The sequence below is a fragment of the Amphibalanus amphitrite genome, unplaced genomic scaffold, assembly GCF_019059575.1.
Source record: "Amphibalanus amphitrite isolate SeventyFive unplaced genomic scaffold, NRLGWU_Aamphi_draft 000129F_arrow, whole genome shotgun sequence".
Taxonomy (NCBI): Eukaryota; Metazoa; Arthropoda; class Thecostraca; order Balanomorpha; family Balanidae; genus Amphibalanus; species Amphibalanus amphitrite.
This window is the reverse complement of record NW_024881624.1, coordinates 158,076-185,145: the sequence shown is the minus strand read 5'-3', so window position 1 is coordinate 185,145 and position 27,070 is coordinate 158,076. Positions and strand designations below refer to the sequence as shown.

General features: G+C 52.9%; 3 protein-coding genes across 6 annotated transcripts in view; 1 reads left to right on the top strand and 2 right to left on the bottom strand.

Annotated features, from left to right (window-relative positions):
- Nucleotides 1–13,637, bottom strand: part of LOC122381884 (regulator of G-protein signaling loco-like) — a 61,612-nt gene extending 47,975 nt beyond the window's left edge. The window contains exons 1-2 of the mRNA XM_043366629.1: nucleotides 13,478–13,637; nucleotides 8,119–9,861 (exon numbers count right to left, since the gene is read on the bottom strand). Of these exons, the coding sequence (XP_043222564.1) occupies nucleotides 8,119–9,861 (1,743 nt within the window). The 5' untranslated portion in view covers nucleotides 13,478–13,637. The remainder of the gene's footprint in view (nucleotides 1–8,118; nucleotides 9,862–13,477) is intronic.
- Nucleotides 13,638–13,763: 126 nt separating this feature from the next.
- Nucleotides 13,764–16,762, top strand: LOC122381882 (N-acetyltransferase 8-like). Its single transcript, XM_043366628.1, has 2 exons — nucleotides 13,764–13,949; nucleotides 15,041–16,762. Exon 2 carries the CDS (start codon nucleotides 15,081–15,083, stop codon nucleotides 15,879–15,881), a length of 801 nt encoding a protein of 266 aa, XP_043222563.1. The 5' UTR covers nucleotides 13,764–13,949; nucleotides 15,041–15,080; the 3' UTR covers nucleotides 15,882–16,762.
- Nucleotides 16,763–16,895: 133 nt separating this feature from the next.
- LOC122381881 (another transcription unit protein-like) lies at nucleotides 16,896–26,731 on the bottom strand. 4 transcript variants are annotated; one of them, XM_043366625.1, is made up of 12 exons: nucleotides 26,641–26,731; nucleotides 24,328–24,405; nucleotides 23,123–24,121; nucleotides 22,923–22,974; nucleotides 22,536–22,639; nucleotides 21,992–22,173; nucleotides 21,523–21,639; nucleotides 21,034–21,152; nucleotides 20,506–20,668; nucleotides 19,903–20,118; nucleotides 18,900–19,080; nucleotides 16,896–17,586 (listed from the first exon to the last, which is right to left on the bottom strand). In XM_043366625.1, the coding sequence occupies exons 2-12, from the start codon at nucleotides 24,368–24,370 to the stop codon at nucleotides 17,336–17,338; spliced, it is 2,427 nt and encodes an 808-aa protein (XP_043222560.1). In that variant the 5' UTR covers nucleotides 24,371–24,405; nucleotides 26,641–26,731; the 3' UTR covers nucleotides 16,896–17,335. The 4 variants fall into 4 exon arrangements, with proteins under 4 accessions (XP_043222560.1, XP_043222561.1, XP_043222562.1 ...); XM_043366626.1 differs by having other exon boundaries at nucleotides 26,547–26,724; XM_043366627.1 differs by having other exon boundaries at nucleotides 26,664–26,701.
- Nucleotides 26,732–27,070: the final 339 nt, after the last annotated feature.

The following is a 27,070-nucleotide window of genomic DNA, read 5'->3' as shown; positions in this document are numbered from 1 at the left end:
CACACAAATACCTCAGCAGCATGGGGTACGGCTGACAGCGGCGGGCGGCGCGCCGGCCGCGCGGCCACCTTTTCCTGTTGAATGTCGTCGCCGGCCAGTATCGGACGTCGATCACATCTCCGCAAAAATAGTCACATGAACAGTTAGTCTGCAGCGCTGCCGGCCGGCCGACCGACCGCAGGGGGCCGCCATTGGTCACCGCGCGGTGGCCGGCCGGCGGACACAGCCGGGGGCCCGCACTGTCAATAACCCACCGCCTACTGCGCCGCTGACGGTAACACACGAGACAGAGGGGGGCGGGAGGACCTCCCACACACACACAGCCGGGCGTGGAGCCCGTCAGTGGGATCCGCACTGGAAGGTGCGCCGGTGAGCGGCCGACAAGCTCCGCTGGGCGGATGCCCCGACGCGCCGAGCCCACGGTCACGATTACCATGTCGCCCACTGGCGCAATGAGGGTCTGCGCCGTGCGCGCCGGCGTGGGTTGGTCGGTTGGCCCAGCTCGGTGCAAGGCTACTCGACCGGGCTCTCAACCGGTCGGTGCGACTCGAACGGATTCCCGACTCTGCAATGCTATGACTCGACGAGAATGTCGACTTGACTCGACTCTGTTCGGCGTGACTCGGCCGAACTCCTGACAATTCGAATGACTCGGCCTGTTCTCGACTCTACCTGACGTGAGTCGAACGGTCGACCGGACTGGATAATACTCCACTTCGTTCCATACTCGCCTTCCCTGGACCCAGCTCCGATTTACCCAAGGCCCCAAAACATACATTTGCCTTTCGTTTGGCTCTACCTCGGCCTCGGTTTGACGTAGGCACATCTATCCATCCCAAGCCAGCCACCCGTTCCTAGAGAGCCAACTGAGAACTGACCGACTAAAGCCGCCCGGCCGGCTGACACGTCGGATTACCCCGCTGCACTATGGTTGGAAACGGCCTCACGGATGGCCGTGGGCAATCTCGGAATATATGTATATTTGGGGTGTCATTCTGTTGGAAATTGATGAAATGTTTTGAATTGGGCAGAAAAAATTATTTAGTTGCGCATTTAGTCTCCATTATTGTACGTGGAATCGGGAGTTTCTGAGAGTGGCTTTTTTGGTGCGCCGTCAAAGGTTTAAACAACCGCGCTGGTGATAGCATGTGGAGTACCTCCATGACGTTGTAAAACTGGATTATTATATATCAAAATAATCCTTGTTATGTTGGCTATCGAGTGGAGTGACTCTTTTTCCCATGCGTGTTCAAAATCAGGAACGGCATTGCATTCTGTTTGCAGTGTCACCACAGCAATATTTGCAAAATTACGTTTATGTTTCATTGGACATACAAAAAGTTCTCCATCGACCTCCATTGAGCTTTTTGGCAGAATAAGTCTCTGTTCAATTCTGCGTAAGGGGAACGTAAAAGCAGACTGCGCACTTGTGCGCAAAATCGTCCGTGAAGCTTCATCTCCCGAGGCGTACCTACCCGTCGCTTCGTTAGCACCAGGTCGGCTCGTCAGTCTTGCAATCGCTTATCCTTATAAATGATGGTAAGAAGCAGGGTTGCGGAGTCGTGGTGGAGCCAAATCCGACTCCGACTACGACTCCGACTCCTGACTCGTTGCCATGACTCCGGCCGACTCTGTCTCCGACTCCGGACCCCTGCCAGTGTTTCGGAGTCGTGATGGAGCTGTTCCGATTCGGACCGACTCCGACTTCCACTGCGGGCTCCTGACCGACCCCGACTCCGACTCCGACTCCTGGCTCGTTGCCACGACTCTGGGCGACTCTGGCTCCGACTCCGACTCTGACTCCGACTCTGACTTCGACTCCGCACCCCTCGTAAGAAGTAACTGCTCGCCGCTGCACCTGGAGTATGGATATCGTGCAAACGTGTATGGATATCCTGGAGTATGGATATGGATATCCACCGACAGAGCAGACATACAGACATGCTGTAAACGCCATTACACTGCCAATACCATGGCAAATCAAATGGCTATCTATGGTTTTTGATCATCGTTCTACATTTCCCAAAATCTTGAACTGAATGTTGGCAATTTCTCGTGACTACTTCACGACCATGATGCATGCATTTCTGAAATTGATCTTTTTTCAACCAGCTACGTACTCGTATGATAAAATGAATGTCACCATCGTGTTCTACGCCCAAAAGTACCCATAAAACATGTGTCATGCATGGGCTGCGAATAGGTACCAGTTTTAATTTTCGGGGTTATGTGCTTACCTGATTGACCTGACTTTGACCCTGGCCAGTGGCCTATGTTTGACTGACCCCTACATTGATCTGACACTCTTTTAGCACTTATATGAAGGGTTGTGACAGTTGTGACAGATTGTTTAGGACCAACTGATGACTGAATTTATTTAGGACCAACTGATGACGATATAATCGAAACGCGAAACGCGAGGCACCGATTGCGAGGTTCTAAAGTCCATGCTACTGAAAACCCGATTTCAAGTGTTTGACCTGACCTTGACCCGACCTGTGACCTCGAAATTCAACTTTAAAGTATTCATGTGAATCGTCTCGTCGCGTTCTTCTTTCGTTTGCCGCGCCTCGTGCGCTTCGCTGCGCCTATTTGTTCGCGAGTTATCGGCTGGGGGCGTTGAACGCCCCCCCCCCCGGGCAAACGGCGGATGGGGAAATACCCCAGCAACTGCCGGGTTAATCTGACGCATGTTTTGTCATTTGATCGTCATTTTATTTCTTACTTTTTTGCCCAATCTAAAAAAAATCATAAATACTCTTTCTCCAAATTTTTGACCGTTTATGACCAATAGTAAGACACTGTGCGTCACTACGTTGATATGTCTTGCCCTAAAGCATAACAACAATATCCATTCAGTAATAGCAGTATTCAAAACATGTTCAAAATGCCTCGCGATATCGATAACATAACGAAAGACATAGGCGACTTATAACATACTTGCAATGATGACGTCACACACGCGTGACGTGACGTGACCTCGTCATTTCTGAGTTACTGTATGATGCACGAAAGACACTGGTATACCTATGCAAAGTTTCATCGCAGTCGGTCTACGCATTAACAAGTTATGGGCAAAACATTTTTTCGCGTTGACCCCCGGCCATCCGTGAGGCCGTTTCCAACCATAGTGCGCTGCGCCGCGCCGCGTGTGTCGACCGAGATCGGATCGGCGACGGTTCTGGAGCCCACCGCAGCCAGCGCACCACGACCGCCGCGCTGAGCCAACCAGGCAGCCGCAGCGGCGGCCGCGGAGAGTGCGCCAGAGCGGGGTGGTAGAATCAGCCACCACTTACACTGTGTTTCATCACCTAGAGAACAACAAAAGCTCTCGGCGGCAGCTACGCCACCTAACGCTTTTATCGTCGTCACCTGCAATCAGCAGCGGCTTTCACCGCAGAAGATTGATTGGACGTACCGGCCGGCCATTACACACATGCCTCGAGAAAGCTCGGGCGGCAGGGCTGCAGCCGGCGAGCTGGCTGCCCGGGCCGGCCGGCTGGACGGTGAGCGGCGGGCGGGGCCGCGACACAAAGCACGCTCGGAGCGCAGCGGCGGTGGCGGCGGCGGCCGGTCCGCCGCTCTCCGGCAGCGTCCGGGACGCGGCGGCGTCCATTCAGCGGCCGTCTGACCGGGGCGGGTCCGGTCGCCGCGCCGGCAATCGGCCGGCCTATTACGGACCGGCGCACCGCGCGAGTTACGAGACGGCCCGCCGGCCGAGCTGCTCAGGCCGCCGCCCCCGACTCAATGCAATCCGCCATTACCGGCTGTTCAATAAAGCTCGGCTGGCCTGAGTCGTGTCGCTGGCTGGCGGGTCGGCCGGTCGGCCCCGCGTTGGGCCGGATCGGGTCAGATAGTTGAGTGGAGATTGGCGACCAATAGCGGCGACGGAGCTCGGTCAGATTTAGCGCTGTCAAGTGTCGCCTCTGCATAAATGCGAACAACGAACCCTATAGTTGTCTGAACCCGCTCAGTTACACGTCGGCGGTGGAATGGCACCAAAGGAGGAGGGAGGGAGAGGGGGAGTGCTGGCGCACCTATTGAATGACTTCCGACAACCGCAAAAAGTCATTAACAACGGTTGTCAATAGCTTGTGCATCACAGCCGGTCAGACTGAATTTCCCAAATAGGCACGTCAATTTTAAATTCAAACGTTGCAAAAAATTATCCCAATGCCAGACGATAACTTCATAACAAGATCATTCGCATATTGCAAGCGAGTATGCTTGATATCTATGTGACATGCAATACATTTCAAACATGCAGCACGTCAAACGAGATGTTTCTTGGCAACGGCGTAGCCAAAGTTCTGAGAGCACCTGGCTTACGACGTCACAATATATAAGATTCAAACAGACCAGGCGGCATTCTACCCGGACGCGGCGGCGTCCACCCTCAGGCGAAGGTTCACAAAGCACGGCCAGTGCCACGTGCCTCAACCGTGTCGACATGAAACCGAGTGTAATCGGCCTGGTTCCGTGTCCAGCCAACGAAGACAAAGTAGAAGAAAGCGCTTTCAAGCATAGAAACACGAACCTCGGATACCGCAGCGGAATTATTAATAAGACTGACGTTTTGTGAGAGCGGAGGTCAGCGCCAACTCGGTTGAAGCTCCCAGTTCATATCCGGAATTCCTCTGCACTCAGCGCGGCATCTCAAGTAGCTCGGGGGTCACGACCGCGGCGTGCACGGCGCCACCGTGCAGCATTCACCCGATGCCGGCACGATGGGACTTTCTCACGGCTGCCGCGTGACGCGCTGCTCAGCGGCTTTCTCACAGTCGTAGGAACGCCACACAGCCGCCGAGACGGTAAAAACGGACCGATCGGCGGCAGCGCGCACCCCTCACGTGACATCCTGCGGGGCCATCGGCGGGCGGTCGGGTCAGGGACGCCGCGAGGAGAGAGGGCCGCGGGAAGGTCAGTCGACCGACCCGGCCGACGCCGCCGGACCGGCACCCGAGCGGCGCCGCCGGCCTGCCGTCCAGGTATGTGTAATGAGGCGCCGACTGCCGGTGACCAGGCGACACGGGTCACCGGTCATTAGTCAGCAGCTCGTGAGCCGACAGCGGCGCGCCGGCGATGCGTTTGTCGGCGCCGGACTGGAGAGCGGTCGGCGGCCGGCACAGGGTGGCCGGGGCACCGCGGCCTGCACAGGGTGGCCGCCACGCACCGTCGAAAGATCGAGGCCAGCACGGAGGCCAGACGCAGGTGGGGAGAGGGCGGGAGGTGGAGACAGAGCGGGGAGGGGACGCAATCCCGAACAACACTGGCTGTATCTGACGATCCATCATTGGCCCGACTCGACCGGCCCGTGCCCGACTGGACGGACTCGACCCAAAAGCGGGCGATGGACGGCGGAGCTAGCCGGAAACAAGGGCGTCCCGCTCTCGGCCGCCATGTTTGGAGTCTCCAGTCCACACCCCTCCCCGGCGCGCACTTACCACTCTGCAGGAGAGAGCACCGGTCACGAGCGCACGCACGATTCTCAGAACAGCAAGCCAAAGGCCGTCTGGACAGAGCAGGGCCACGGCACAACGGTATCGCCGGGACCAAAATCGCGAACAAATTACTTCAGAAGGAACGAATGACAGACGATCAAACATATCTCCTATGCAATATTTTATGACGCCCTTCCGCTTCAATACCTGCCTGATTACACAACGTCAATCTACATCGAAACCCTCGGTCGCCTGCATGTTCGCATGACGTACGAGCTTTATTTGGCGCTCGCACACCTGTCTGCATTCTGTGCGGCTATAGCTCAGGCCGGGCCGGTGTAATTGGCGCGTTTGGAGGAGCGGGCGGTCGCCATTAGCCGTCGCACCGTGGGGACTTATGCCATCCTAGCACGCATTAAGTGGCAAGTTAAAGTATTTCGATTTCCACTTTTTGTTATTCATTCCACGTAGAATTGTCCAGCGCATCCGAATCACACCTTAAATCGTCTGTAAAATGATTGTTTATGCCTAAAAAAACCTCTCAAAGTGTAGCTTCGTCCTGACCAGCGTCGTGCTACCTGCATACAGCGAAAAAGCACACTACCATAAAACGCCCTCTCACTCGTTTCCCTGAACAGCAGGTTATAGTTGCGACATGTTTTCATTATCTTTGACTTATAAGGAAGATGATGGTATGCACGAAAATTTCCAAAATTCATCCAAATGTATAATTTTTGACCGAAATGCTAAAAATGTTAAAATGCTTCTTGATTCAGAGAGTTGACAAGCAAACTATTGCCTTACAAAGTTTGATACGCGGTGTTACGCGTGGAAATGTATATCAAAATGTTCTCCAATAATTTCTGCATCGGGGGCAGCTCTCATTTTTTGCCGAAATTTGCCTAAACCAGTCACTATGAGACGTCAAAGCAGACGGTGCCGCGTGGTTTCTTACGCCCCGCCGGGCCGCGCCGCGGCGGGTTACCCGACCGCAGCACACCGCCTGGGGGTTTCCGGTCAGTATAGGAGTTGGGAGGAGGGAGGAAGGGGGTGATACCATGTTGACATTATTTTTCTATCGCCAAATGTTCTTTTTGAACAAAACAATAACACCCTTGCAACGCTGCGTCCATTTTATTGGCTATCGCCACCAATGTTCACCTTATTGAACTTCAGTACAGAGCTTTGATGTAGGTAAATCGAAAAATGCTGTAACTTTGTAAAGTGAGGTTGGAGGTTTTTGGGGTGCTAATCACGAATTTCAAGCTAGTTTTGATCAAGGATGATGTTTTCATGCTAGGCCGGGTCAGGTCAGGCCCGACCAGTAGGTGTATTGCCGGCTATCCATAGAAGGTAGGCGTCGATTACCTTTGACGGCTTCGTAGCATGTTCCATTAGGCACCAAAACTACTTAAATCTTCAAATGGGTGTTAAGTTCGAAATAAGCTCCAAGCACTTATCTAGAAAAATCGTATAACTTGAAAAGTCAACTAAGGTCATCTAAGGTAAATGACCTTGATTTGACCTTAACGTGACCTTAAAATGCAAAGAACAAACAGCATTTCATACCTTGGAGAGTTAACAACCACAACAAGACTGAAAACGCGCCGATAATGTGCGCTGACAAGCGCCAAATCGATAACAGCCTGACATGGTCTGGTGAAACAGGTCACAGGTCAAATTTTTATTAAGGTCAAGGTCATGAAATTTTAAGTGTGTGAGTAACATTGATCGAATCGAAGGTATAGAAAGTTTCGTCGTGATCCTCCACGTTTTGCTTGAGCTAGTATGCGAAAAGTCGAGGACAGAAGTCTGTGCGACCCCCTCCCCCTTTAAGTGCAAGGACTAACAAAGTGCAAAGGTTAAGCCCGAAATGCCTTTTTGGTGATTGGGCTAGACATGAACAAATATCTACTTCTAAAACGATTGTAGTTTCGTTCTACTTTTTTAACGCTTCCACGCCCACAATGCATTGCTAGCCGAAAACGCTTCAGTGCTAAGTCCGTGGGGAGGGGGCGGGGGAGGGATGGGGTCAAGCAGGAGAGCCAACCATGTTGTCAGGGATCATACACCCTAAGCCTAACCATTTAAAGGTGAAATAAAATTAGTTAAGGTAGCGGAGGATGCGATACAAATAAATTCGTGCTAGGATCGATAAAAACCCCACAGTGCGTCGGTTGCCCGGCCTCCGCGCCGACCCCGTAATAAGAGCGGCTCCAGTAATGACGGCCTTGTGCAATCTCGGCGCCCCCTCCCAGCCGGTCCGGGGAGCCACTTGGCGGCCCCCGGCTCTATCACCCTTCGCACGGGACGGGACGGGCAGAAGCCCCGCCGGGACGAGCCGGCTGACTCGGGGCAGTCGCGTCTCTCTCTCTCTCTCCCTCTCCCGTCGGCGGTTACGGCGGCCAGTCCGATGGACGCCGGGTTCAAGGTTACCGTAACCGTCCCCGCGCCGTGACCGGCGCTCCGTCCGGCCAGCAGAAATGGAGTGGACGAGAGAACACCGCCCGCGACACGAATAGCACGGCTCGCATAACACACACGCATGCATTACTCATAAGCGACACAGTTGCGACACGGGCTGAGCAGCCCCGGCGCCGTCAGGGCCAGTCGCTGCTGCCCAGACCACTTCTCCCACCCACCCATCGACCGCTACTCGGCAGTCTCGGGTACTCACCATGGGCTCCTCATCGGTGGCAGCTGAGGTGGCCGGCGTGGCGCGGCCGCCCGGGTCCGTGCGCACCTCGTCAGGGTGCCGCTCCAGGGACCGGACGAACTTCCGCGCCTCCGAGCCAGTGACCATGCGCGCCAGCTCGGTATCCGATCCGTGCCAGAGACGCGCCGCGGCCAGCCGACCGCCGCCGCCGCTGCTGCTGCTGGCACCGCCGGCGGCGCCGCCCACCCCGGCGCCGCGCAGGTCCTCCAGGCTGCGGACGAAGCTGCAGTCGGAGGACCGGCAGCTGTTCGAGTGCTGCAGGGTGGGCGGTACGCGGCGCTCGGCGTGGCGCGCCGCCGCGGCCGGCGGGGGCGGCGGCGGAGGACCCATCACACCGCCCTGGTTGCCGACACGGTGGATGCGCAGTCGTTCCCGTTCCACGTCCACCACAAAGATGCGCTCGGTGGGGTGTCCGTCGTCGCGGAAGCCAATGCCGGAGTCGCTGTTGGACGAGTTGCTGCTGGTGTTGCTGTGAGGCGGCGAGGCCGGTTGCATGTCAGGGTCCGCCATACCCGGCAGCACTCGGTTCCTGTACAGACTGAGAATGGCCTGCAGGATGGGCTCAGCTGTGTCAGGGAACTCCTGACAGCGCCCGCCGGCGCCGCCCGGCGCCACTGAGCACTGCAGGCCGAACGTGCGCGCCCGCTTGGCGTGGTCGCCGTGCGCCGCCAGCTTCGGGTCCACCATGAACACGTGACACGAGCTGGAGAGCGGCGGCGGCGACGACTCGTCTTGGCTCTGGTCACTCGGGTCGTCGTGCCGGTGCACCGTCACCAGGCCGAAGAAGCGCTTGTCGTCGGCGTAGATGCCGCAGAAGGTGATCCGGTCGGCCGGGTAGGTGGCCAGCGCCCAGCCGTGCGTGTTTGATAGCGATACACGACTGGGAAACACTGACATCAGCACCAGCGTGTGCACCTTCTTCTCCACGCGCAGCCGGCGGATGCAGTTTCGGATGGCCTGCAGCCGCGATCCCGCCAGGTCCTTCTCCTTGGGCATCTCGATGGTGCCCAGGTAGCCGACCACCGCGCGGAACAGGGCCGGGTCCGCCTCCTGCTGCCGCTCGCGCTGCAGCTCCTGCAGTGTCGGGTAGATGAGTCCATTCACCGTCTGCTCTGTGATCACCAGCCGCTCGCCGCCGGCTGCCGCCGCCGCCGCGGCAGCCACATGGCTGGGGCCGGGCCGCGCGCGACGCACCGGCCGCACCGCCGGCGCCGTCGGCTGCAGGAAGCCCTGCGGGTCGCGCGGCGGCGGCGGCGGGCCGGGCACGCGGCGCGCCGGCTCCTCGTCGTCCCAGCTGTCCGCCGGCGATCGGCCGCCGGCCGGGCCGGCGCGCGGCGCTCCGTGTCGGTGCCGTGCCCGGTGCGCCGGCTTGTGTTTGTTGCGCGTGGCCACGCACGCCTCGTCCTCCGAGCTGTCCGTGTAGTAGTTCTCGGCGATCTGCAGCCGCAGCGTCGAGTGCGTGCTGCCAATCAGCTGCACTACGTCGTCGTGCAGGCTGGCGGCCACGTTCTGACCGTTGACGGCCAGCAGGTAGTCCCCGGGGCGGAGACCGGCCGCGTCCGCCGGGCTCGAGGCTACGATACAGCTCAGAAGGCACGGTGCCTGCCCGGAGATGGTGAAGCCGAACCCGTTGGCGCCGCGCTGTACTTCCACCGTGCGGACGCCGTAGCTCGGCCGCTTCTTGCGGCGGCGTGTCGGATGCATCTGTGGGTCAGCGGAGGAGGGGAGGGGGTCAGTCAGGGCAGCCGGACTCGCCCCTACAGTTCCACATACCAGCGGCAGCACATAGACATGATAATACAAACACTCGCACGGCATTCCGCTGCAGAACAGGCTGGTTTAGCTGGAACTGGGGTCGGTCGGAACATACGGCGGACATGCCAGGCACAGCTGTACCGCCCAGACAGGATCACAATATATAAATATAAACAGTGAGCAAAGCGTCTACACAAATGCGATGCGTATCGGCTGATGAGTGCCGACGGCGGTTGACCAAACTCCGTGAAATCAGCTCAGTAAGTCACCACAAACATTCGTGATTTATTCAGAACACACCTAGGTTATGCGTCGTTCGTGCTGGCCATGAGGCCGCGTACCTCACGTCCTCCGTCAACACTCATAAGATCTGTGCCGCAAAGCAGCCGAGTCAAGTTATCTCTTTCCGCTAGGCACGAATGGTGCAGCTGCGAAAATGACATCACCCCAGCTTCACGAAAATACATTCCTGAAACAGCATTTGTGACGGTGCACATGAACTTTGAAATGTCAGCGTGAGAGCGGGGACCGGCAGGTAAGTGGGTCATGTCAGGTTCTGCAGTGCTGTTTTTTTCGCATATGGGGGTCGGTGAGGCCAGGGTTGCGAAGCGTAAGCTTTCGTCATACATTTACACTTCACAAAGTTACAAGTTCTTTGTAGAATCGGTATCTAACATCGCTACAGCACTGTAACTGATAATGCTACGGCTATCGCGTTTGATCATAAACAGATGTAGAAACATTACACATTAGCTTTATCGGCCTAAATCTCAGCGACAAATCTTTCAACAGTCCATGACATAAACATGCTTTTACACTAGTAGTTCAACGGGAGCAAACGCGATAGTTTATTTGTGAGCTTCGTCTTAGCCAGAGTCCCTAACGGCGTGTAATCATAAACAGAAGCCAGCTCGAAGGACAATAAACTATGCCACTTCAAGCGGTGATACGATGGCCCGGTACGATAAGCTACGATATTGCAGGCGGATTTATAGACCATAATCGTGCATTCAATGAAACTTGTAATGTTTTGTTAAGTCACATCCAATCTCAAATATTTGAAGTAAATCTGACGTAGGTATTTGTTCCCACTCGAATGAACGGCTCGGAATTCGATGCGTGCATTGCCCATAGCATACCCAATGTATAGGTAAACAGAACGCTCCACACAATGGCCATTTAAGATGTTCTAAAAACGCTCGCGTATGCCATGGACCACGCCAGACGCGTGCGGCAGTCTGGGTGCAGCACTCTGACTCTGCATTAGTCCAGAGTTCCGATTAGATAATCAAGATCGTGGAACACTGCCACTTTCCAGGAATGGAGCATCAATGAGGAAAACCGCTGCCCGGGTGGATCGCATGTCCTCGGCTCAAGTTACCAAACATCCACGAGAGAGCGACCGACGGAGCCCCAGAGGCCTCACCAACAGATCAGTTGCCAAACCCGGGCACGAAACACCACAGAAATGCGATATGCAGAGGCAGCATTGCTCTGTATCTTTACATTCAATTATTTGTTTTAAGTTTTCCTTTGAGAGTTACTTGTAATGTCACAGTTGCCTACATCCTTTACTCCAGATATACAAACTAAACACGCGTTTTCCTCAAAGGTCTGTGTTTGAATATGCAACCGTTTGAAGTCTGTTTCTGTAGCTTTCACGAAACATTTTTCCTCCTCTAAGAACCTTTACCTAAAAGAAGTAGACTTACGAGTAAATTAAGCAGAACAGGATTAGTGGAAAATCCCGTGCGCTCTCTCTCGGATGATCTGGTGAGACGGGTGTTCCGGAAAGCCGTGCAGGTGCGCTGGGGATGGGTCGGATCATCCGGCGGTGGAGAGTGGCTGCGCTCAGCGGAACACGCAGGAGGGAGAGGCCAGCAGCGCCGGACCGGCACGGCACGAGACTGGGTGCCGTCCCGATGTGACTGGGTCGCGTGGATGATGTTATATAGCCAGTGCCAATAAGTTAGTACGACAAGCTCACTGGGGTCATCTTTACACGACTGAGCATTGACTGACTGACTAAGCATCGGGTAGTAGCGCAGTCAAGATGATCTACTTCACCGTCGAAACAGTGGAGGAGGGGTGCATTGGGAGCGTGACGACTGACGAAGTTGCCATCCGCTGAAAGTACGTCAAGTTTACCGTAACAGTGCTTGAAACTGCCTTCCATGTACGCAGAACTATAAATAATAAACAAGACAATTAATGAACAAAGCAATGACATTCAATGACCGATGCATCAGGCCTTGCAGATGTCCTTGGCATGCACATACTGGACATTTCTAAGCCAATAGTCACATCGTCACGTAACAGAAACTGTCACGGGCGTCACGGAGCTGCTCTGGCCTTGGCCGTTCCGCTGGCGGTCCGTCACGCGGTGCGGCGGCCGGTGCGTCTGTGGCTTTGGCGATTGTCTTGTGGCCGCCATGGCGTAAGAGCTGGCTGGAGAGGCTGCGGCTGGGGGGTTATAGAGACTGGCGGGAGGGTTGGAGGGCGTCACGGCCGGGTGACACCGACTCGCTCAGCCGACCACGCCCGGCCGGCCCGCCCAGTCCGGTGGACAGGTGTCCGCCGCCAGAGAACGGTGATACCGGGGCGGTTCGCGAGGCGCGTGGGCACTACAGTGAGGTCAGATGAGGCCAGAACCACATTGCCACCGGCCCTACAAGACAAGCCAACGAACACCCGATACCACCGTAAGCGTTACATAAATCCGTTATAGCTTACCAAATATCATAGAGACATAAACATAGGTCTATCGCAATGGCAAACCTAGCCAATAATAAGCCCCATACAGGTCTGAGGTTTCTCATGCGATATTGCAAGCGATTTGAAGTCGGATGACATGGGATGTCCATTACTTGCCGGGCGATCAGGATCAGGATAGGCGATGGGTTGGCCTGGGTCGGCCTTGGACACGTTTTCCGATGCGCCGGCGATGCAGCGGAAAACCGACACTCACTGCCGCCACTGCAGACTCCAAGAGCGAAGAACTGGAAAACGCACGGTAAAGGCGAGCTCCGGGAAGACGGGTCGCGGCTAAAATTGGTCCAGAGCCTTTGGAAGCAAATTGTTTAGAAGTAGCTAATCGTAAGAGGCGGCCTTGAGCGACGATAGCCACCAACGTTCGCTTGTCACATGACGTTCAACTGCGCTGTTGTGTTCGGACCACCGACTTGGAACAGGCATCTCAAATCAGAATCTCGAGACATACCTAGCAGCTTTGCAAATTTGCCTGGATGAACGCGAAATGACACTGAAACATTCCTTCTCTCCCAGCTCAATCGCAGCTGTAATTGAAATTGAAATGGCTCAGGATGCACAAGATCAGGATCAGAACAAGAAGGTGAAGCAATCATCAGGGTATCACAAATCGTGCAGAAATTACAGGTCATGTCATAGAACACGTTACACCTTTCATTTTACCGTTTCAGGTCACCTTACAGCGCCAACCCAGAAAACCAGCTGGAAAACCAACGGCTCCATCTTTCCCAACAGGCCGAGTTCCATGCTTCAGAACAGCGGAACAGCTAGAACCCTACCATTCCACTGACCTTACCTTCACAGGCGAACAAAATATCCTTCCTGAAAACGCAGAATCCAGGCTATAAGATGACACCAAAGTTAGCACAGTTCAGCATTTCTCACTGTTCTAATCACACAAAATATTCCAGAGAATCGCACCCACGTTCCACACCCGTAGCACTCAGTGAACGACGCTCTCTCATTGGACCGCTTCACATGCCCTAAGGGGTGCCCGCAACGCTCACGAGCGTCATTCCTTTGTTACTTGTGCTGCCACCTATTGTCAAGAGAGAAACATAACTTGTAGGAAGCTGTAGTTCACATATGAGACGAAAGGTGTCAGCAGCAGTCGAGTCTCTGATCCTCTGAGTTCTCACGCTTCTCAGAGCTCGGAGACAGCGGAGACATTTGTTTGTGGGAAGCGTGGGAATCGGAAGCAAGGGGCATCGATTCGTGAATGAATAGCGGTAATTGAGAATCGTCTATTTTTTTTTTTAGTTGGTGAGGTGAGTTATCTCTACCCAGTACCCATCATTGTCATTGAATCTTACGATTTCGGTCTCTGATGTTTTTGTAATGAGTTTTTCAGTAAGTAGTGTGAATGTCAATGTACATCAACGTGGGGAATGCAGGAATGCCTTGTTCTCGTAGTTTTCGATTTTCATTGTTAGTTCAGGAACAGTGCTCATTCTTAAATTGAATTGTCAGCAAAAATTATGCATGTACATGGCATAACACCAGCAGGGCAAATTCTCATCTCGGAATCTCCCAAAGAACAGCCCGAGTGTGAAAAATAGCCTGCATTAAGCCACACAAGGGTATAAATTCATTCTCACATAATTTTGTTTTTGCATAGAATACCTAGTAACCTATTGTGATTGTAGAAATTATTTGAGCCATGGTTGGAAATTCAATGAACCAGTGTGTCAGTTCACATGGCTCTGAGTCATGTCATTTTAGCAACCATTTCTACATATTTTAGCTTTATGATTGGCTTCTTGTCAATGATTATTAGTGCAGTGATGCATTTACCACATTATTTTGCCATTGACACCAATCTCAATCATCAAAAACTCTGGTCTTTGAGAACCTTTAAAGAGGTCCATCAGACCCACCTCATTTTACATTTAGCATATTTCTGGTTATTTTGCTTCCTGACCCTAGTCATTTCAGGTACAAGCATTTGGACATGACAGTTTATATAGCCTTGGACATGGCCACCGTCTTCATCCAGTGCCTTTGAGTATGCTGGCTGGTGGTTTAAGCAAGGACAATTTTCAGCAATGCCTTCAGCCTTACCATGTGATTTGATGCTAATATGTGTGGCAGGGATCACCATTTTAACATTTTCTGCCAGGCCAGTTTTTTTTTTTTTTTTTTGCAGCTGCTCTATATTGAGACTGGGATGTACTGCAGAGTGCAGTGCAGTGTGCACACATCACAAATGGACACACAGTGTTCCTGATTCCCGTTCTAAAATCATTTCGTGAGCATGTGCTGGCTGATTGTTAATGCTTCTTGAAATTCATTCCTTTAAAGCGCTGTGATCAACCAAATGTTTTTTATCTTGAACTAAATGTTTTTCTCCTGTTTTCAGGTGTGACTTTCTACTGCACACATCCATCAGTTTTCCCACGATGCCTGACCCGGCCAGCACACGACAGCTGCCTAGCTATTTGTGCTGCATCCGGCCGTTCGAGCCGCGCGACGCGCTGGCCGTGAAGGCGATGGCCAGTGAGGCCGCCACCAGCACCGTGTGGTCCTTCTTCACGGCGGCGCTGTTCCGCGAGACGTTCTGGGAGCTGCTGATCGCCGTCGAGGCGGTGCTGTTTGTCGTGTTCGGCGTGCCCGGCGACCTGTGTGTGCTGCTGGTGCCCGCCTTCTTCGTGTTCATCTTCACGAGTATCTGGGCGGCACACCAGGTGCGTGCGGTGGCCGCCCAGAGCGACCTCAGTAACATCCCGGACACGTACCAGACGTCCAAGCGGACCAACTTCTGGGTGGCCGAGCTGTACGAGCCGCTGCTGGGGCCGGCCTCGGCGTTCCAACTGACGTTTGTCACTCCTCAGGACGTGGAGAAGTACCAGACAGACCTGGGCGGTCTCCGACGGGTCGTCGTCGGCACCGTCGGCATTCGCAAGAACCGCGACGAGCCCGAGGGCGGCTGGCTGACGCGGATGGCCGTGCTAAAGCCGTACCGCGGCCACGGCATCGGCACACAGCTGCTAGAGGTGGCCTGCCGGTTCTGCGGGGACGTCGGACTCACCCACGTGCGGCTGCAGACCACCGAGTGCCATGACGCCGCCAAAAGCCTCTTCTACAAGCACGGCTTCCAGATCCTCAACTACATGCACAAGCCGATGTTTGCCGGCGTCAAGGTGGGCGTGTACATGTTCACGCGCAATGTGAAGCCGAGCCGTCAGGCACTGAACGCCTGAGGGCCTCCGTGTGTGTGTCAGAGTGGACGAAGGACGATGGAAGAGTCGTGGACAATGGGGAGCGGTCGAGTCTCAGTGGCTGTGTTGGACACTGTAGCAGTGACGCTGACGTATGGTGGAGTAGAGTACGAGCTGCTGCTTTGCGTGCTCGGTGCATTGATACTGCGCGGCAGATAGAAGTGACGTTTTGTTGTCAGCATTTATGCGGCCGAGCTTATGAGGGCGTAATGTAAGCAGTCGTTACCGTTTGGATACCGGAGCTGCTCAGTTCCGAACTGGACCACTGATGAGGCTGCGGCGCGTAACATTCGACTGCATTGACTGGGTGTGTTTTTGTCAGATTTTCGCACAACCGTGGCACCTTCCATGCAGCGCCTCCTGCATTCCAGGACTTACTTTGTCGGGAACTGGTTGACTGTCAACAATGTCGTCCGATGCATTGGCGTTGGAAATGATTCTTTTCACTCATGCCCCGAATGCTGGTAAAACACTTCAAAGTGATCAGCGATATCCATTATTTACGATGAGCGCAATCAACTTTGTCGGTTATTCCCTGATGGTACGAGAAGGTAGGCGGTGATTTAGAAAAGCTACGGCTGAAACGGAACAATTCCTGTCCAACAGTGCCTTATGAACGCAGAACGTGCCAAACTCGTCTTTCGAGGAAAATGCATACTACTTACTTAGTCTCATTAGCTGTCACTGGTGCCTCAAAATGTCCTGAAAATAGAATTCGTAAGCATCAGTATTCTACCATTATTAAGATTTTTAGGCTAGAAAGCGAGTTGTCTACCCCTCGCCAGTGACTTTGTGTGTGGGTGTAGTTCGTTTTATATCACGGCCTGATTATATCGATTTTTCAATAAAAGAAACGATCCATCTCCTTTGTGTTCAGCGAGCGTGGTCTGTTGCTGACGGGCCTGAGATTCGCGTTTTGTTGTTCCCTGATCAGTGGTGTATCTAAAAAAAAAAAAAACACCCTCATAGTGCGTAAATCTGCGTTGGAGACACAACTTTAGGAAAAACGGTGCTATCCGGTTTTATTGGCGATGAAAAATATCCATGAGTCGACATCCTGCACAAATTCACATAAACCAGCCGATGCTTTTGACGCGATGAAAAGAGCGGTGACGGTGACCAGCGCCTCCCCGAAGTTCGCACCAATTCTAGCGGCATGATGCAACACTGCAGCTCGGAGCAATGACGCAACACCCAGCACGCTTGCAGAAGACTGATGCAGTCGCAAGACCGAGCGACGTGGATCACTCTGACCAAACCACAAGAACCATTTACCGTACTAATCTCGCAAGCGCTAATGACCCAATCACATCACCATTCGCACCTTACGGCTCACATTCCCCTCAACACGCACGCACCTTTCGAACACTCCAACGAACGACACATGAAGTACACCATCCCAGACCGGGACACAAGTCCACAACCCCCCACCCCTCTCAGTCACTGTCGCTGCCACTACCTGATCCCGATCCTGACCCTGACCCGGAGCCGGAGCCGGAGGCGGCCGATCCGGACCCGGAGCCGGAGCCGGACGCCGAGCCCGGCGACTTCGCGCCGCCGCCGCTGCCGGCGCCCTCCTCGTCGCTCTCCTCGATGGTCTTTTTGGCGCGCTCTAGCTTTCTGGCGCGGTTGGTCTCGATGTCGGAGCCCTCCTCGTCCGAGGAGTAGATGGGCGCCCGCTGGTCGCCTGCCGGCGGAGGGGGAGGGTGAGACAGCTGGCCGTGACGCAATGGTCGCAATGCGAGATAAATTGGCCGAATAGCGCCAAATGACAGCAATGGAGACGGAGTGTGAAGCATTGCGAGCCAAGAAATAAGACAAATTATCTTTGTGAAAATAATTTACAGCATGACAATACTTCAACAAAATTTATCACCGTGCGTCTTGAATGAAGGATGCCTGAATCTAAAAGATATCCAATAGTTTAACCCTCGCCGGACCTATTGGTTTTCTACATACGCGCCGGCCGAGGGGGGGGGGGGGGGCGGGTACGACCCCCCCTCGCCGTTTCGCCCCTGGTGGAGCTAGCGCGTCGCGGAAAAAACGAGCGTGTGCGCCGTTACGAGACGCAGAGATTGGTACCCGATTTTAAGGTCCTAGGTCAACCGGTGACCTCTGAGGTCAGGTCAAGTGCCCCAAGGTACGGTTCAGTTTTTGGTGAATAACTTCGCAAAAAACGGCCGCAGAGCGCCGATTTTGGCAGCATCGTGTTTGTCTCGCTCAGGCGCGTCGAATGATATACTTTTTGTCCGGGTCAGGTCAACTTGGGGTGTTGACCTCAGGTCAAGGTCAGGTCAGCACCCCCAGGTCACGAAGTTGGTCGAAAGAGGTCATGTCGCATATCATTCGATTCGGCAGGTCTTCCTGAGTCCATTGGTGGCTTTCCCGACTCGCTAGCTCAATTTGATCAAGAGTTATTGACGAAAAACTAATGCAAGGTCAACATTGCAAAAGTGACGCATCTAACCTTGCAAGGAGTGCATCAAATCACGATTCTGTGTGCTTGAGATAGTTGGAGATCGTTCCCGGCGCCAGAATAGCAGTTTTCATTTTTCCCCATTGACTTATAAAGGTGAGGTCACGAAAATGAACTGACCTCATATGACCTTTAGGAAAAATCCGAGATATACAAGTTGTGGGACTCATAATGGATACTAGATCCTGCAAGTTTCATTTCCCTGTGACATCTCCTCTGGCAGTGAGGGCGTTGCGAAGTTGCGACATCTGAAGACCGTGCAGAGGTTCACTTATGACGTCATAGGTCAGTGACCTGACCTGACCCAAAAATGCGGTTGGTGTCAAAAGATCCGGCTTGGATCAAAGGTCAGGTATGCCAAGTTTCAGCTCTCTATCGCCAACGTGTTCGGAGCTATCGCGAAAAAAAACTATATGGAGGGGCGGCACCCCCCTCGGCCGGCGAGGGTTAAAATAAAATGAAACATTAAAAAGTACAATAATTCTACAATCATAATCTGCTGTTTTCCTGGCACCATGACTCACCCTTCTTCTTCTTGTACTTGTTCTTGATGGCGGAGAGCGAGATGGCCCCCTCGTCCTCCGAGTCTGCTCCCTCGCCGTCCGGCTCCAGGTAGCCCGAGTTGAGGCTGCGGGCTGAGCGTTCCTTCACCCGCCGTCGCTGGGCGTCCCGGCGCACAGACGCACGCAGACGGATCTCCTCTTGCTGTAATGACAGGGAGGAGGGGTCAGTTGCGGGCGGCGGCACATACAGCCGAATGGATAGAGAGCGGGTGTGTGAAACAAATGAGATAGAGCAGTTGAATAGAGCAGCAGCCATGGCAGTCAGAGACCATTGCAAGGCACATGCGACAAAGATTACAGGTAGGGGTCAACGAGATGGTAGTCAGAAACAGAGCTGCGGCAGACGAACAGCTTCAGAGTCTGAAGTCAGCGAATGAAGATATAAACAACAGCAGTGACTACACACACGATAGGGACAGGGCACTGCAGCTGCAGCAATGTCGGGAGCGGGGGCGTCTGCAGAATCAGCAATGTGTCGAGATCGGGGCGCACTGCACAGTGGGACTGGACCGATAACCGGTAAACAGAAGAGGCGCGGTGACGAACAGCAGACGATGAACCGCGTGACGCAACGGCGACGGCTCGATACAGAACGGCGTAACGGGACATCTGGTCAAATGGGACTGATAATGCCCGAAACGGTCGCTGACTGTGGATCTGGAACGCATCATCGTACGTTGATGAAATTTTCGAAGTTTGGGAACATGGCTTCGTTGCCTCGTTGGCTCCGTTGCATATGACGAAGTGCAAGACAGGTAATTTAGGTTCCAATGTAACCAAGTTAGCGTATTTCGACGTAAACATGCATCTGAAACATACTAGGTTCGGAAGCAAAATCATGTTTTTTTTTTTTTTTGGTTAACACTGGACCATTTGTGTCTCTAGCTTCATAACCTCTCCCCCGCCACACATCCCCACAGTTACGCCACAATATCTCTCCTCCCAACCACTCAGCGCCGCCTACCTTGATGAGCTGGTTGCGGTTCATCTCCGGGTTCTGTCCGACCGTTGTGAGCACCTTCACGCCCGGCGTCTTGTGCGAGCGGTCGGCGATGGAGCGCGTCATCTTCCTGTGTGTGAACGAGTCGGTCGAGTGCGGTCGGAACGAGAGTTTGGTGCGGAACACGGCCTGACCCTGCAGACCGGTGCCCTGGCGGATGAACAGGTGGTTGTGGTCGCCCTGCCGGAGAGACAGAGGTCAAGAGTCAGTACATAGAAGTCAAACACGTCGGAGTCAAGTCGGAGATCTGAGACCACCAATCAACAATCCGAATTCAGGCATGTAGGTCAATTAAGGTCGACCGTAATATAAGCAAATAGCCTAGCTTACTAGTCAGCCATATGAAAAAAAGCTTAAAACGATACAGAACAGAAGAAATGTTGCGATGCATGTGGTAAAGTCAAAAACATTCAAGGCCACATGACGGTACGGGTGTGACCGGTCCGTTACGTCTTAACAGCGGTTTTTCAAAGACCATCCTTACCTGGAGAACTACCAAAGATATTTGCATACAACACAACCCTTCCGTTACGTGTAGTGCCCGTTCACAGACAACCGATCGGTTACCTGCAGCGGCTGCTTGTAGACGTCGAAGATCTCGGAGCCGAGGTAGAGCGACATGCTGCCGTCCGACCAGCGCACCACCTTGGCGTTGCTCTCCTTCACCGCGTCACCCTCCTTGTTGAACACCGTACGCCAGCGCATTGTGTTCTCCACCTTCAGCTTCAGGCTGTGTGGATGGGAAAAAGGGCGGTAAAGGGAGTGGCAGTGAGAAGATTGAGGGGAGAGGCAGTGGTGAATCGGCAGACGACATGGATTGAGCAACCGTAGTCGAGCAGGGGCATTCCTTTGGGTATATTTGGTTAGAAAAGCTTGCTTTCAAGTTTTGAGTCACTACAGATATGCTGAGACCACTGACTAGGCTTGAATAGTTAAACATCACTGAAAGCAACGTCTCTCCAACGATACTAATGCCTTACCCCAGCAGTGACCATCTCACTGTTAAATGATTTTTTATCTACGTTGCACATACCCTGGCTACCCTACTCTACGTTACACCCGCAGCCCGTTCCCCTCCCTCCGCCGGTCACTGACCGCGCTCTGCCCTCCTCATCCAGCGTCTCCTCCTCGTCAATCTCGTCCTCGTGCGTCTCCGGGTCGAACGGACGCGTCTCCACCGACAGAAAGTTGGGCAGCTTCACGAAATTCAGCTCCTGGAGACACAAAGCAAGTCAAACGGAGTCAGACGGAACTGATTGTTAATCATTACATTCTACAACACATCCGAAGAATGGTTTGACGGGTGACTATTTTCAGCTCGTCAGGACTTATGTGACGACGAATTTATCCATCAATTTACTAAACAAATATGAGACGCAAAAAGATCTAGCACTTCTAATGTTGGATCACAGATTAAGAATATGACCATCTCCAGTGACACCTGAACATGCCAGGTTGGTCAGCTCTTGCTCGTCATCGAGCGAGAGTTACCACCCTACTCTAACACCGTGTCGGTGGCGGTGGCTGTTACACTGAGTCCCTAGTGCCCAGTCAATCCGCTCCAAATTCGTCCCCTGGTCTCACCTTGCCCAGGTCGGTGGATATTTTGGGTACATCCACTTCAATCCTGGTCTCCTGGGGCGGCTCCTTCTCCTCAGGAGCGGCCGCCTTCTCCGCCTGCTCACCGTCCTCGTCATCGTCCTGGCGCGCAGAGAGAAACGAAAACAACGGTCACACGGGGACTGCCAAAGGACTGAGACAATGGTAAGGAGGACACTTTCTTGAACTGATAAAACTGGACCGCATCAGCAGACAAAACAAAAATGATCAATAGCTTTTAAGGAAATCCAAGTGCAGCAAGTCTCACCCTATCAGCCTGTCCCAGGAGAGAAAACGAAAATTATCAGTCTCATAACAACCAAGCACAGCGACCCAGCTGCGTATCCGTCCAACATCTCCAAATGCTCATCCCGCCATCCAAGCCTAGTTTCACACCCCTATCCCTCTGTTCAGCTCCACGACCACCTCTACCTCTGTCCGCTCCCCGGCTGACCTGGATGACGGCACGCGGCTCGTCCGCATCATCCTCGTAATCGCTGCCGCGTCGGACGTCATCCTCGTCGTCGCTGCCCGCCGGCTTGGTCGGCGCAGGCGCCGCCGCTGCTGCCGTCTCGGCTTCCCCCTCGTCGTCGCTAATGTCGGAAGCGTCACCGAAAAGGTCGGCGGCGTCCACGTCTGAATACAGCCAAACGACGGTCAGTTTGATGGAAACCATTGATGAGTTGTTCTCGGTCGTAACTATGAAGCATCACAGGCAGAGTAATTCGGGCAAAGGCACCAGCTGTTCAATGGTAGACAATATACCTTTAAGATGTGGAAGTAAATTAATAAAAGCCTAATTCATTCGACGGAAGAAGCATGGCGTAGCGACATGACAGCGGCCTTCAGGGCTCCCTTGAGCCGATAGGCCACGACGCAAGAGCCCAAGCAGCCAGAAGGAACACAAATAACAGCAAAAGTAACACACACATTTCCAATGACTCGTGTAAAGACCTCATCCTAGCTCAACATTAATTTTTTCTTTTCAGTCGACGTACCCTTAACGGACTCGTCTCCGTCACTGTCGGCCTTGGCCTTCTTCTTGTCGGCCTTGGTGCTGCCACCGGAGTCAGAGTCGCTGACGACGGCACGCTTACGTTTCCTGAAACGGGTCACCGCGCGGGTCAGTGGGTCATCAGCTGCATTACAAGTTACAAACACACGACTGAGGAACAGGAGCATGACAGATTCCGGGTTAGTTTAACGGTTTACTTCATCGGTGCTAATAGCGACCTTTTGACCTATAACTATGACGGAATAAAGCAAGAGAATTGATAAATCACAATGTCGTCGATAAATATCCTCTCATTAGCGCCTATTGCACTCTGTTCTACTGTGCATCATAAGGAATCCTTGCCTCCTTTACTTTCCAAACTGCCACTCACCCCTCCTTGCCAGCTTCTGAGCCACCGTCCGAGTGCTCGCTGTCCGAATGAACTGAAAGGAGAGATGACACGTTTGATCATCCGGGGGACGGACAAATGCAAGTTGAACATGTGAAGTGACTGATGCCAGTCGCTGAGTTATTTTGAAGTGAAATAAGACAGAGAATGCGCTCAAGAACTGAGGCGTGACCCTGACTTACCAGAGGCGCGCTCGTCGGCGGCCGGCTGCGGGGACCGCGAGCCGGAACGGGACCGGCTGCGAGACCGATGGCTGCCAGACTTGCCGCTCTTCGCCGAGCCACGCGACTTCTCACTGCCAGCAGGACTGCCAGATCTAGCGCTGCCAGCAGGACTGCCAGATCTGGATCTAGCACTGCCGGCAGGACTGCCAGATCTAGCACTGCCGGCAGGACTTCTAGATCTAGCACTGCCAGCAGGACTGCCGGACCTGTGGCTCCCGGCGGGACTGCCAGACCTGTGACTCCCGGACTTTGCACTGCCAGCAGGACTGCCAGACCTCGCACTTCCAGCAGGGCTTCCAGACCTAGCACTGCCGGTAGGACTTCCCGACCTGTGGCTGCCAGCAGGACTTCCAGATCTGTGACTGCCTGACTTTGCACTGCCAGCAGGACTGCCCGACCTGTGGCTGCCAGCAGGACTGCCAGACCTAGCACTGCCAGCAGGGCTGCCTGATCTTTGGCTGCCAGCAGGGCTGCCAGACCTGTTGCTACCAGCTGGGCTTCTGGATCTTGCACTACCAGCAGGACTTCCCGACCTCGCACTTCCGGCAGGACTTCCTGACCTGTGGCTACCGGCAGGACTGCCAGACCGGTGGCTGCCAGCAGGACTTCCAGACCGGTGACTACCAGCAGGACTTCCCGATCTTTGACTACCAGCAGGACTTCCAGACCTGTGGCTTCCGGACTTTGCACTGCCAGCAGGACTGCCCGACCTGGACCTCACACTGCCTGCCGGGCTGCCGGATCTCGAGCTGGCTGCGGGGCTGCCCGACGCCGCGCTGCCGGCGGGACTGGCGGAGCCGGCGCTGCCCCGCGGACTGCCCGAGGCGGCGGTGGCCGGCCGGTTACCGGAGTGGTGACTGCCGGCGGGGCTCGCCGAGCGGGAGGCACTGCGGCGCGGCGAGCCGGAGCCGGCCGGCGACGCCGAGCGGCTGCCCGAGCTGGCGTCACTCTCCGAGCCTGTGGACAGAAATATGATGGTATGTGATGACATGATATACGATATGAGAGGTAACAGACGGAACAAGACTAGGTCTAGGTTACCAGCTCATCAGAAATGATAAAAAAACAAATGGTTGTTGCTAGCTTAGGAGCATTAGTTCATCAAAATGAGCTAAAAATACATTGTTTCATTATGTTTGAATGCAATTATATCAAATACTTACCAGAATTGTCATCACTAGATGACAAGTTCTGATCATACACCATCTTTGATTAGTCAATTGATGCTATCTGGATTAGTCCTGGAACAAAAGCATTGGTAACAGATCAGTAAACAAGTAAACAACATAGTAAATTGTAGCCTGTAAGGCCTACAGCTTTAGAGATACAGAACAATGTTTTAGATATTAAAGGTGTAGAGTTAACAGGGCTATAAAACTGCTATCTCGGATTTTTTGAAATTTTTGGATTTTGAACCCAAAAAACCAAGTCTTGATTTTTTTAATATAACAACACAAAAATCCTTAACATTGTCTTGAATTTCGAAAAAAAAACTGGAGTATATGTGATAGTCATAGATATAAAAGTCTTTCGTTATGCCCCCGAGGTCATCTCAGGTCACGAACAGAATCTAACAGTTTTTCGCTAATAACTTCTGATAGAGGCGTGCTAGAGCGCTGAAAACGCCTTAGATGTGTTCGGCTCGACGCTGCGGATCGACTGATATGCAACATGACCTTTTCCGGTCAGGTCATGACCTTGACCTGAGGTCAAATTTTCAAGTTGACCTTTGAAGGTCAAATTATAGTTCATTCGACGCGTCTCGACGAGAGGAACACGATGCTGGCAAAAGTAATGTCATGGCTCTTTTGAGTCAAAAGTTATTGCCGAAAAAAACGTTTTTCGTAAAAACGGCTATTTTTGGAGTTTTTGCCCTCTGGAGGCTAAAGCGTTGACCTGAGGTCAAATCTGAGAACATTACTCAGAAAGGTCTGTAAAAGGGCTATGGAATGCGCTTTTCCGCGGCGCTGTAGCTCTATCGGTTCCCGAGATAGCCGTTGGCAGTTTCCAAAATGTTGAAATAGTGAACATTTTACCTTTGGTGACCTCTGGTGACCTGACCTTTGACCTGACCCCAAAAATTACCGAAGTGTTTTTGTCCTTTTCTTGGACGCTCTTTCGATTGCCGCTTACCGCGTGTCGCTACGTGGCCCAGGAGCCGAGTTAGAAGGAGGGGGGTGTTCAGACACCCCCCGCCCGGCGCGGAATCTCAGAGTACCGGTTCGGCGCGGGTTAATGTGCTGATCCTTGGTGACCTGACCTGGTATCATCAACGACCTCTAATAGCAACATATGTACTAGACAACTTACACCATATCACTGATTTTCGACATAATGAGTTTTATTCGATGTTATACCCAGGCTATAGCACATTCCCTAGAAGACTCGCGAACGGCAAAACATTTTATCTTTGACCTGATCTGTGACTTCATCGGTGACCCAGTTGTCAATGAAATTAGAGTTCCTTCGACCAAGTCTACAGGGCAATCGAAGGCCGTTTGAATTTTATGGATCTACAAAGTAGTTTAGGAGATACGAGGGGGCAAAAAAACGCCCCCCACTGCGCAACCTGCGGAAGGTGGCCGGGAGGCCCACCGCCTGCCGGGCCAACTCACCTGGCTGACTCGGCACTGGGCCTCCCGCTCTTCCGCGCGCCGCACGGTGGGGGGTATTTTCTCCCCTCATATCTCCGAAACTACTGGGCGGATCCATAAAATTTTAACATCATTCGCTAGCCCTGTAACATTTGTCGAAGGAACTCCAAGACTAAACGCCTGCCGGTTTAACAAAGGCTTAAACCAAGTTGCATTTGGGCCCTGTTTCACCGGTGATAGCAGCACGCTGCTAGCACGCTGCTATCACACGTGTCAAATTGGGTTTCCATGGAAACATCAACAAACCATGCCGTCGCCAATTTGTGCGATGTCATCAAATATAGCTGCCAACATCTTCAAGGCCGTGCGAAAAAATCAAACGCATTCAACGAGACAGCAACTCTGTTCCAAACGTAGCTATGAAAAAGCTCACGGATTACACGAAACGTCATTAGTGTGACGTCATCACATTACGTCAGCTCGCACAATTTGATAGTAGCGTGCTGCTATCACCGGTGAAACAGGGCCTAGATTTCATGCACCTCACATCAAAAATGGTCAAATTGAATCAACATGCAATAGGCATCGATAGAAAAGCAGCTCAAGCTGACATATTGGAAGCGCAGAGTGTCAGGTCAAGGTGATTCATTCAAGCCAAAGATTATCCTTTGAGTTATAGGGCACCATACGTTCTTTTTAACAGATACACAAGTGAAAATTGAAATAGACAAATTGCCTGTAAGGCCAAGCACGAACAAACACCCGCAAAGTATGTAAAAAACACTGACCAGCCCTTGGACCTTGGACCAGCCGTAACCTGCCCGTGGCCGTACCACTTCAGCAGTGTTATCAAGTGTTATTATTATATACCAATTTCTATACCTTGCCCTTGACCACTTATTCCCTGCCAAAATGCATATGCATGCCGTGCTGCCACGGCGGCCTGCATGCGCTGCATGCATTCGCGAATCATTTGCGGACCTTCAATCGTTCACGAGAGGCAAGAATACTGAATGATGACGATTAATGTTAAAATATGTTTAAGAGAGCGGTATTTTTGTTCTAAAATTTCTTTTTAGTCATGAAAATGATAGAAATAAATCAAAAAAATTTAAACATCATAAATTGTCATAAAAAATCTTGAAATTTTTCTCTGACATTATATATTATAGCGTCATCAAAAACATTACTTCGCGCACTCAGCAAAGTTGTTGGAGGCGAAACCAGCGCATTTGATGCCAAATAATGTTCAAATTAGTCATTTCAGCTACCTGCAAGCAGGTTTAGGCGATTGGTATACGTGGAAAGCAGA